This window comes from Cynocephalus volans, chromosome 1 (assembly GCF_027409185.1).
Source record: "Cynocephalus volans isolate mCynVol1 chromosome 1, mCynVol1.pri, whole genome shotgun sequence".
Lineage (NCBI taxonomy): Eukaryota > Metazoa > Chordata > Mammalia > Dermoptera > Cynocephalidae > Cynocephalus > Cynocephalus volans.
Window position 1 is genome coordinate 252,533,691 of NC_084460.1, and position 12,313 is coordinate 252,546,003.

Sequence of the window (12,313 nt, forward strand, 5' to 3'; positions counted from 1 at the left end):
GCCACAGAACCTTAATTAATTTAATAATCTTAGATCTCTACCTCCCTTTGTAACATGGTAAGTCAGATTTTTAGATAAAGATACCCTAAAAGAATATCTTATGTGGAAAAAAAGTATTGAAAGAAACTCTATAAAAAAATTAAAACAATCAAATGTGATTATCTGTGCTAGTCGTGGGAAACAGTAGTTTGGAAAGCCCAAAATCATTCTATATGGCTTTGGGATTTATTACTGCAAGTGGTTTTAATATGCATATATTTGGTGTGTTGAGAATTTGTGGTACCTCAAAACAGAGTATTAAGCCCTGAGTTAGATCCATCAAGCATCTCAGTGTTTGAACTAATCTACTATTCTTCTGTCTCTTCTCTGTCCCTTTGCTAAGGATAGACAACATTGGTACCCAGATTGGTGCAGATCATATGCTTTAATTACATTGCCTATATCTGCTTCTTTTTTATTTATTTATTTATTTTTAAATTTTTAGGATGGTTTTTCATTCTGTTAAGATGACAGAAGTATTTGTTTTGGTTTAGATATTCTCCTACTGCTTTCTGTGCTTTAGAAATGACTTAAGATAGCCAGTAACTACAAGTAAGATTTGTGACAGACAATTCGATAGATAATTAAAAACCAAGTTGGGTTAATGTTATTCTACAGTCTGTTCACACAAATTTTACTCCCAAGGGATTACTTATATATGAATGGAGACTACTATGAAGTATATGCTAATGTAACGATGAGAAACCAGATGGAAGAAGAAATTTTAGAGCTGGAAAAAACCATCATCTTTTCCAAAAAACTCATTCTGAGCTTATGCTCCAGGGGGAATGGTTCTATAAAACTTTGCCATAGCCGATATCCCTAAGCACAACTAGCCCTCTTACAAATTCACACCATCAATACAATGTGCTTTGATAAAAATCAAAATGTAGATAATAGATCAGTGTTAACTCTACTGGCCAGATAATTACTTTGTCCTTGGTAGTAGTTTCCTTATAACGATGAAATCCTTTTTGGCATTTTGAATTCCCAAGAGGCCTGAGTATGTAGCTACAGGCAGAGATATCTACACCAAGAGGAAACAGGTTCATAAAAATATGAAAATTAGGGCAGCTGGAACTTGAACAAGGGTAGAAGAGGAAAGAAACTGAGTGCATTTTGAGAGTATAAGGCAAATGGGAAAGGCTGATATAACTAAAGTGAAATAATAAAAACAAGTGTGATCAAAGAGTTTGGAATCTAATGTTTGCTGATGAATATTGCTAACAGAAAAAATGTATTACCATGGAGCCTTAAATTTGAAAATTAAAACTACTTTAGATAGTTCCATATATGCTGATGTTCTATTAACTGACCCTCTTGAACACATTTATAATGAAGAACTAAGGGAACTACATAAAACTGTGTTTCTTCTGAATCTTCAATTGATGATTATAACTTTAGTCATTCTGGTTTCACTATTAAGAATATGCCCTTATATTCCCATTCTACAAAAAAAAAAATCTTAGTTCAAATGGATTGTCCGAAGAAAAACAGCCTGAGACCTTTAGAGTGAGCCATAGAATTGATATGGCAAGTCCCAGTAAATCATGACTGTATGGATGAACTAGTGCCACCAGCTCACCTATTGGACTGGGCAACAACAACAACAAAATGCATCCCCATATAACTGTTGGAAGAAAGAAATTACAAAACAACCATGTCTCACTATTCACTCATTTTTCTGCCATTGCCTTTACACTTACCTCTAAGGGTTTTACATCCAGTCGTCCCGTCCTAGTCAATGAGCTACGTTTTTCCTGTTTTCTCTTTCCTACATAAAGCAAATCTGAAGAGGGGTAACTTTTCCCACTTATTGATGCTCTTCTTAGTTCTGCTATGCTATGTCCAGTTCTTCTTAAACACTCCATCCTAAGTTTCTCAAGAGGTAGAGTTTTTACAGAAATGACTGCTAAGTGTTCTGAAATAATATCTGGATCTATTTTGATTGGTTTTTCCCCAACATGTGGAACTATGTTAACTGGAAATTCCTCATCTAATGAATCTTGATCTGACTCTTCTTCGTTTAAATCAGGAATTACACAAACAGCATACTTTTGTGCCTTTTGAACAATTCTATCAATGTCTAGGTCTCCAGCATTTGCATTCTTTGATCTAATTGTACCTATTGGAAAACTTGAAACTCCATCAATAATTAAATTAGCCACTTCTGGGGGGAAGACTATGTTTGTATCTTTTACATCATGATAAAGTTTTTTATGAGTTCCAGATTGTTGCAGTACATTACTATAAACAGAATTAACAACCTGAGAAATCATTTCTATGTTTTCTGGGTTTAAAAAGTGTTTTTCAGGATCAGCAACATGAACAAGATTAATGTTACTTCTGGAAATTTCAGCCGTTACAGATTTTGTCAGTTGAGATGCAATTTTATTTAACTCAGGCTTTGTTAAGTTTTTTGCATCTTTGCTTGAGGCACTTGGCAACTTTACTAGTTTAGCCAAGAACAAGGCCAATGCTTCCTCTAAAAACTTGACATCTAACATAGAACCTTTTTTGGATGAAGACTTTTCCTGGTACTTAAATTCATCAATAATTTTAACCACTTTTTCCATAATTTTGACAGCTTCCAGAACTAATTCTGAACTTGATGCTTCTTCCTCTACTTGAGGTTGAAATTCAGAACTGGAAATTTCCTTCATCATTAAAAAACCTATTATATCAGAGAGGACATTGCTCTTACCCATTAAATCTTTAAATACAGAAGTATGAGAGCCAGAAAGCTTTAAAACACTTGTATAAACAGAATTAACTACTTTTTCAATATTTGCATAGTCAGCTAAAGGTATAGCAGGTGATTCCTTGGCTGTTGATACAAGTTTAATCTTACTTTTGGAGATACATTCTTGCATTGAGTTTAATATTTTTGAGGTTATTTTTTGCATTTCAGTTTCTAGAGATTTGTTTGTTTCCTCATGCACTTTTGGAAACATAGACAAAAGCTTAGATAAAAATTTTATAGCAATTTCTTCTATTATGTTATAAGACAGTTTATGAGCATGTGTTGGTTGAGGTATGGGAGCATCAGTAGTTTGGATAACATCTTTAAGGATATTTTCAACAACACGGTCAACTTCAGCACACTGATAAGGAGTTAGCTCTCCAGAAAAATAGTTCTGCAACTGATTACCAGCCACTTCTCGTAGAACTAGGTCAACTATGGCTTCTGAAAGGATTCTGCATCCACTGGTTACACAATTTTGTATAATCTCTTGGGATCCAAACTGTGGCAGGAGATTATTATAAACAGACTGAACCACTACTTGAATAATTTCATCATCATTGGGATGTAAGGATTCTACATACTGTATAATCATATCTTCATCTTTGGAGATCTGTGTTGCAACTTCACTTACTAACCTCATTTGAAGGATATCTAGTCCTGTGAACAAATTGCCCTCAGATGTTTTTGCTTTGGTTTTGGATATTGTTGAGAAAATTTTAGATAAAAGAGCAGAAATCACATCTTCTAAAAATTTATAAGGCAATATTATGGTATATGGAGATGATGTTTGACATTCTTTGCTGGCTATTTGGGCCACCTTTTGGACCTTTTTAACAATATCCTTTGATTCCAGAGTCAAACATGCTGAGACAGGAACCTCATCACAACATACCAAGTTGAGCTGATGTTGAAGAATTTCCTGTATCACTGCACTAGTTAGTCTTCTTGCTAAATTTTCCCCATTACTATTAATATTTTTACAAATACAGTCTTGAGATCTATATTCCTTCAAAATATTGCAAATAGAGGAGTGAACAACTTTATTAACCAATGTTTTATCGATTGATGGCATTTTATCTAAGAATGGTATCTTATCTAAAGAGTGATTTTTAGTCATTTTATGCATATGTGGCATTTTATCCTCAGTTTTTATCTTAATGTTGGATGATGATTTATCTGTAGTTGGTTCTTTACACTTGGGAGATACTTTAAGAACTGAAGACACTTTACCTGCAGGTGAAAAAAATTGATTTTCCTCATTTGGCTTAAATACCTTAATTTGAGCAACTGAAAACTCCTTTAACAGAGAATCGATAAGTTTCATAGCAGTGGCATAGAGTTCAGCCTGATTTTGATCATCATTTACACGTTGACATCTATCACTTCTTTGTGTTTGTGGTGAGGAAGAAAAGATCAATTTGTTAATCATTTCAATGATAACATCTTCTAAAAAGTTAGCAGGAAAAATTTTTTGTTTACTTTTGGGTAGGTACTGAGGATGGTCTAGTTTAGTAGGTTCACTTTTAATCTCTTTCTCGCTTACTTTCTCTTTTTCTCTTCCTGTCTCTTTCTCTTTCTTTTCTTCCTCTTTGGCAGGATCATTTTTGTTAATTAAGGGGGATGCATTTTTTGTTGTAACAAATTGTTCAGAACCCTTGCCAACTTCTTGAATTACATTCAATGCTACATCATCACCTGGGGAGCTTTTGCTGAATTTGAGTTTTGAAAAATCTGCTGGTTCTTTAGAAGAAGATATTTCTAAAACATCATCATAAATATTTTCAGTAACGTTTTGAACATGTTCATGATCTAAGTATAGTTCCTCACCTGTATTTGTGATCCCCATATTACTGTGTTTGGACTTCAAAAATGATAATTCAAAGGAACTGTCATTTTTTTTAAATGAACTTTTTCCTGTATTGCCAATCTTTTCCTCGTTTATTTCAAAATCTGGTTCAAATACTTCCTTTTCATATTCCATCTCATCAGTAGCAACTGAAAAATGTGTGTCTCTCTCATCACCTTTCCCCTTCTCCTCTTTCAGAGCTGATTTTTTTTTCCTCTCAATTTTATTATTTATAAGTGTTTCACTCAAATCTGGCTCCTGAGTATCTTTTCTTCTCACACTTGTAGTTGGAGAAGTAACTTTTGATACATTCTCACTATGTTTTTGAATTGAAATTCCCATTTTATTTTCATCCTTTTTCTTTTTATTTGCCACACCTGCAGTTGACTCTGACACCAGGTTAATCCTGTTGCTTTTCATAATGGCAGTTATAGAGCTAAGTATTGGATTTTGGATACCACCTTTTTTCATTGAAGTGTCCTTGGTTTTCAAACTATTTATTGCACCTCCATCTATTTCCAAAGTGTCCCTTGTGTTTTTCTTGTCTGAGGTTAGAGAAGTGTGTTCATATGACTGTTCTGGTAAAGTAAGTTGGTTCCCTTTTAAGCCTCTTGTTATCTGTGCAGAGGCTTTTTGCGGTAGGTGTTGAACCCTTTGAGTGATGTTATCTGGATCTAGAAATGAAAAGAAAGTGGATGACCAGTTTCCTGAAAAAAGTGGTTGAATCTTGAATGCAGATATTGCCTTCTGGGCTAAAGCAGCAACCATTTCTATGACAATGTTACTTCTATCATCTGTCTGAATATCATTAGATCCATATTTTCCTATGAACTGATCATACACAAAACTGGATATTTTATCAACTGTTTCTTTGTCAATTGGTGGAAAAGAAAACACTTTTTCAGCATTTGGTAAAACTTTAATATCACTTTTCCTAAATTCCGCTATCAGAGAGTTTGCAAATTTTATAGCCAAGCCCTCAGTGCCTGGCTCCAACATTTCTTTTTTCTTAGAATCTTCAAAAATAGTTGGAAGAGAAAAAAATTTGTGAGCAAGTTCAACAATAAAATCTTCCAAAAATGTAGCTGAATATAGAGAAGGCTGTGTCTCTTCTTTACCAGATTTAGCTAGTACAGAGACATGGTCATAACCAGCTAAGTCACTGGAGGATGATTCTTCACCATGTAAAAATGGCTGTAAATGATGATCCATGATTTCCTTCATAATAAAGCCAGCTATTTTACTGAGAAATGAGCCTCCTTTTTTGTCTGCATCTTTCTGTACTGCAGCTTGGAATTCAGATTTTTTCAAAATGTTATTACATATGGCATCAACCAAATTCTCAATATCTTCTAACTGCATACTTTCTGCATTCTCCTCTGCTGTGGAAAGTCGGATTTCATGTTCAGAAATTTCTTTTATTATTTCTTCAGTCAGTTGTGAAGCTGCATCCACAAATTCATAATCTGGTGGAAGCTTTTCCTCTTTTAGTTCATTTTCCGTGTCAGTTGAAGCGAAGATATGTACTAGAAGCTTGTAAATAATATCTTCTAAAAGAGAACGAGGCAACACAGTAATACATGATGGCAAGGCATGGCTATCCTTCATGATGATGCTGAGTACATTGCTGATGATATTATCAGCTTGAGGGGAAGAGTAAGAAGAAGACACTAATTCTCCTGAAACTAAGGACTGCACCTGATAATCATAAATTTCTTCCAATAGCAAATGATAAATTTTCCTTCCAAAACAGACAGGGTCACTTTGTATAGCCCTATATACTTGAATCAAAGATTTATATTCATCTAATATTTTTTCATAAACTGGGTTGACAGTTTTTTGAACCATTTCTTTATATCCTGCTGAAAAACACAAATTTTCCTCAAAGTTATCTGCAACTAAAATTTCTGATGCGGTAAACTCCCAAACAATAGATTTTACTAATGTTGTAACAATGCCAGTAATTTCAGCTTTTGTCCTATCTGGGTTTTGAGCAGCCAAGACATTGTGTGAGAATGCATAAAGGATTTTGCATAAAAGCTCAGAAATTACCTCCTCCAAAAAGCCAGCTGAGTTCACAATGGAAGACAATTCTCTTTGTTTAGGATCTATTGCTCTCTGTTTATAAGTTTGATCAACTGCCGGTGAAAGGACAGTTTTATCTCCAGAAATAAATGACTGAAGATGATGGTTAAAGATTTCTTTTATTATAAAACTTGCTATTTTTGAAACAGGTATGTTACTTATGCCTTTTTTATCTTTTGTAAGAGACTGGTATAGATTTGAATAAGAAAGATCATCATAAATAGAATCAACCATAGACTGAATATCTTTTTCTGAAATCATACTTTGTTTTTCATTCCCATGTTTAATAATACATATTGCATGTTTTGAAATTATTGACATGATTTCATTTATCAGTTTTATTAATGTATTACTTAAGTCTGATTGAGAAGTATCTGGATGTTCTGCACCGGAGGCCGATGGACTCATCTGAGATATAAGCCGACTGACTATTTTTTCCAAATGAGTATGTGATAATGTAGTCGTATATATTGTTGAAGCCTGTCTTTGGAATCTTGATTTACTAATATCATACTGGACTCTCTTTATCAAAACATTTGCATTGAGTTTGGAATGTGACTTAAAAGGCAGATTTTCTATAAGATCTGGATGAACTTGGAAATCAAAAATTTCAGCCAGGATGATTTTAGTTACCCTTTCAGCCAATGTCTTCGTGTCACTTAGAAGATCTTTGTTGGGCATTACTTGCATTTCATATTCTTGCAAAACCTTGCTGTACACTGTGTCAATAATTTCTTTGACTACATCTCTCCCTACTGGAGGCAAAAACAGTTGCTCCTCAGCATTATCTATAATGGTAACTTGGGCTTTTGAAAATTCCTCTGTTATCAAATGTATGAGTTTTTCAGCTTTATCAAATAGTTCATCTTCTGAATATCTTACTGATTTAATTTGTACAATGCCTACCACCCTGTGAAATATTTTGCTTAAAACCCCAGAGACCACATCTTCCAAAAAAGTTGAGGAATAAACACTGGCATAAAACAACTGTCTTCTCTCATCATCAAAATACGTGTATGAAGAAGATGATAATAACTTTCTATCCATAAATGGCTGGAGATGTTGTTGACAGATGTGTTTAATGATAAAAGCTGCTATTCTATCAATAAGAACATCATTACTACTTGTAATATTTTGCTCTACTAATTCTTGAGACCCAGAGTCTTGTAAAATATTTTTGAATACGGAGTCAACAAGATGCTGAACATCATCTTCTGAGTAAACAAACCTGGTTTCTTCTCCATCTTTTGAAAATCTAATTTCATGTTGGGAAATTTTCATCCTAATATCACTAATTAGGTTGGAAGCAATTTCATTGAAATTCACTCTTAATTTATCTTTTGGGATTTCTCTGTTTGAAACCATGCTAGATGCAGGAGAAAAGAATCTAGATAATAGTACTCTGATCATATCTTCTAAAAATGTATATGGCAGCAAGGTGTTATATGGAAGTAAACTCTGACTAGGCTTGGTAGATTTACTGATGTTACTAAGGATGTCCTGAATAATATTCTCAGTCATTGAAACTGAGTAGGAAGAAGCAGACAAATCCCCAGAAAGCAGTGGATGAAGAAGATAATCTGAAATAGCTGCTACAACTAAATCGGTAATATTTTTCACAAAAATATCACTATCTTCAGACTCTTTATCAATGTCAGGGTCTAGCCCATGCTGTTTTAAAACATTTCTATAAACGGAGGTGACAAGTTTATCCACAATATCTGGATCTACAGAGGGGAATGATTGTTCTTTGTCATCATATGGAATATGAATTTTAGCTTTGTCAAAATAGTTATTTATTGAGTTCACTATTTTTTGGGTCATGTTTTCTACCTCAACTTCACTGTTATGCTTTGGGCTAAAAATCTTTGATAAAAGTCTGGCAACAATCTTGCCTACAAATGTATTATGGTAAATACCTAAGGGTGATGGCCTCTGGGGTCTGTGGGATTCTATGACTTCACTGAGAACCTGTTTAACCATATTGGATACTTCATCGAGTGGAGACCTTGGATGAGGTAAAAGCTGTTCACGCAAAAATGGCTGAAGATGATTTTCAATAATCTCTTGGATAATAAAACTGGCTATTCGGTCAACCATAACTGGGCTTTGGCTAACTATACTTTTCTGGATTGAAACAATAGAGTCAGACATTTGCAAAATATTACTATAAACAGAATCCACCATCTTCTGGAGATTTTTTCCTGTGCATAGGTATTGATTATCATACATAGTGAACCAGATTTTATGTTTTGAAATAGCGAACATAACCTTATTTATTAGATAGGTGGACATTTCATTAAAATCTGAACTCATTAAATATTTTTTTCCCAAACAGGAGTCCTTACTGGATGGAGGAATGAGCTGAGATAAAAGCCTTCTGATGACATCTTCTAAAAATGAGTGTGATAACATGGTGCTATAGCCTGTTAAAGACATAGGATGGGAAATAAATTCTCGGAGGTTATTTTGAAGCTTCTGCAGTATAATTTCAGCTTTGAGAGGGTAATACGAATGAGGTATGAGCCTTTTTGCAAAGCAAGATGGGAGTTGGTAGTCTAAAATCTCTAATAATATGCTATTAGTTATTTGTTGTGTTATTGAGGTATTGTCATATGCCAGATTATCAGCACGGGTCACTTCCAGTTCATATTGTTGTAAAACATCATAATAAACTGAATCAACAATCTTGCTAACAGTTTCTTTATGGATTGGTGGAAAACACATCCTTTCTTCAGCATTCCGTACAACAGTGACTTTCATGTTTTTAAACTCATTCACTACATTGTTGACAAATAATGTGTTCATCTCATTGAGTCGGGCCTCAGTGATTTTTTTATTTTTGACCCACAATGAAGTAGAGAGATTAAAAAATAATTCTGAAATTATTTCCTCCAAAAATGTGGCCGAATAAACACCTGCGTTCATACCTCCTTGATGTAGCTTGTTAAGAATGGCTATTGTACTCGTTTCCTTTGTTTCCTGTCTTTTAAGAGATGACATAGAAGAAAATGTTAATTGCTTGCCAAGTGGTGAAGAATTACTGTCATAAATCATGAATTCTGGTATTTTTAATTTTGTGAAACTAGACTGTATTTCTCTTGTTCTGTAGTTCAAATGCTTGTTTGCAAAAGGTGAACCTTCAGGAGCTTGTTGTATACTGTGAGATAGTTTGTCCATCAATGATTTAACCAAACTGTGGGAAATAATAGTAAGCATAGAGTCTGATGACAATAAATCTTGATCTATTTCTGACAGATTTTCCAAAAGGTCTGACAGGTAATCTCCTTGAAGTTGTTCCAAGTCCATTGCTCCCTTGCAATAATCAAATTCTCCTCCATCTTCTGCACTTTGAAGGATTTTTAAAAGGTGACATTCTTCTGCTGATATTTCATCAGAAAAAGGAACATTATCAAGAAAGACAGTGCTTGTGCATTTTTCCAAAAGTGTTCTAATAAGTTTCTCACATACAACATTGAGTAGAAAAACTGATTTTGGGGAGAGCCCCAGGTTATTTCTAAGTATGCTATTACTCTGTTGATTATTTGGGGAAGAGAAAAATGTTCTCGCTATTTTATCAGAATCCATAGCCCTATCTGGGCATTCATCTGGCAAAAATAAATCTAAAACAATATTAAAAACTTTGTTAACTACTTCTTTGGATTCACGAGTTTTTAGGCTACCAACCAAGCTGTCTAATTTATATGCCAGATAATCTAATTTAACTTTTTGAATGAGTTGATCAATTTGGTGAGATGATTCCCTATCACTGGGGCCTGTCTGTTTTTCTGTGGTATTGATTTCGTTTCTAAGCATGGAAAGTGATTCATTTCTTCCACTGCTTTCAAAGTGATGATTTATGCCTATTTCTTTGGACAGTACATGAACCACTCCTATTAAGAGATCCTGAGAGACATCATCAAAGTCAGCAGAAGCTACTCCTGTGCAGTAAACATATTTTGTTTTTATGGAAATCATTTGCTGTTCAATGTCAGCTTCTATAATGTTACTATTAAAAAGGATTTTAATAATAATTCCAGAAATACTTAAAGCAAGTTCTCTAATAGAAATTGACCTGCTTTCAAACACTTGAGAATGAATGGAAATAATCTTGTTAAATGCTGTGTCTTGGATTTCCCATGCTTTCTCTTCCTCTCTACCCTCTTTGAAGCCATCCGAAATGCTTGAATTTAAGTGGTAAATAACCAAATCAGTGAGATGTTCAGAAAATTGATAAACTGAAGAATCACGGTAAACGCTTCTTAGATGCTGTTTTGATTCATATTTTTTCCTTAAAAATGGAGAAACAACAGACACCTTCTCCTCACTGGAAACTTAAAAAAGAAAACAATACCATTTTTAGTGTGTATTAAAAAAATGTGGAAAATTCAATAGATTGATAATTATTTACATATGTTTTTCACCTTTGGAGCACCTCAGTAAAAAAAAATAGAAATCTAGTCAAGAAAGAAATTGAGTTTTCCTGAAATATTTATTTCCCATCTTGTGGAATCTTAACTTTAGTGAGTAAGTTGTGAAAACAAACCCAAAGAATAAAAATCTCTAAGTCAAGTGCACCTGTTTGCCTTGCTTACATGAATATGGCCTCTAAAGAAGCTGGAAAGCCTGTGCAAGGGAAATGATTTTCAGGTTTAATGATACATCCTATTATGTCTCCAGTGATATCTACAGGTCTCATATAATTATTTTAAAATATTTTCTGTCAAAATATTTAGTGTTATGCTATGTTTTACTTTTAAGATGTGAAGAAGATGTGTTGCAATAGCAATTTGACTAAAATAAAAGTGGGGCGACTTTAGAAACGTTAGTGATAGATGCAATGACAGTAGTACTTTCAACTTGTAGATTACAGTTTGTCACAAAAAAGGCAGGCCAGCCCAGCCAGGCAAAGGATTCTATTCTTTGTTATGTTCAACATAGTATTTGTTACAAATCATTACCTACTTGGGATGGTCAATTTCTGGGAGTGGTAGCTAGAGCAACACACTATTGCTCACACATGTCAAGATGAAGGGAGCAAGGAAAGTGCATTCCAAGTGGAAGAAGGAACATGAATGAAGTCACCTGAAGGCCCTGGACATTCTGAGAACAGAGAACATATTTGACAGAAAGATCCAAATGCCAATGAGATAAAATCATGGATCTTCTCTTGCTCATTTAGTTTTTCTTTATTTTTCTAAGATCAACTATGTCATACCTGGGGAAAGTCTATTTATGAGTTTGTAATAGCTTATGCACACTGTCCCACCTTGAGAGAATACTGGTTTTAAAGATGGGAAATAGCCTCCTTGTACAGGTGGGTAGGATTGCTAATATGTGGTTACCCTTTTGAGTGATGGACAAGTGATGTATCTAGACTAGTCATGTATCAACTAATTATTGATAACTGAAACTATGGATTCAGTTCAGGGCTATTATTAGGTTAAATTTTATAAAATTGTCAATAATGAAAAATTTTGGATGCATAAAAATTACTACATTTGGTTTAGCCTAATATATACAGATAAGCATTCTTAGAAAGGGAACACAAATATAACCCATGTAAGCATATGTTTAGAGAATTATACCTAAAATGA

At 34.0% G+C, this 12,313-nt stretch overlaps 1 protein-coding gene across 1 annotated transcript in view; it reads right to left on the reverse strand.

The window, feature by feature from the left end:
- Window positions 1-12,313, reverse strand: part of FSIP2 (fibrous sheath interacting protein 2) — a 94,793-nt gene that overhangs the window by 17,592 nt on the left and 64,888 nt on the right. Inside the window, exon 18 of the mRNA XM_063085975.1 lies at window positions 1,746-11,050. Coding sequence (XP_062942045.1) covers window positions 1,746-11,050 — 9,305 coding nt within the window. The remainder of the gene's footprint in view (window positions 1-1,745; window positions 11,051-12,313) is intronic.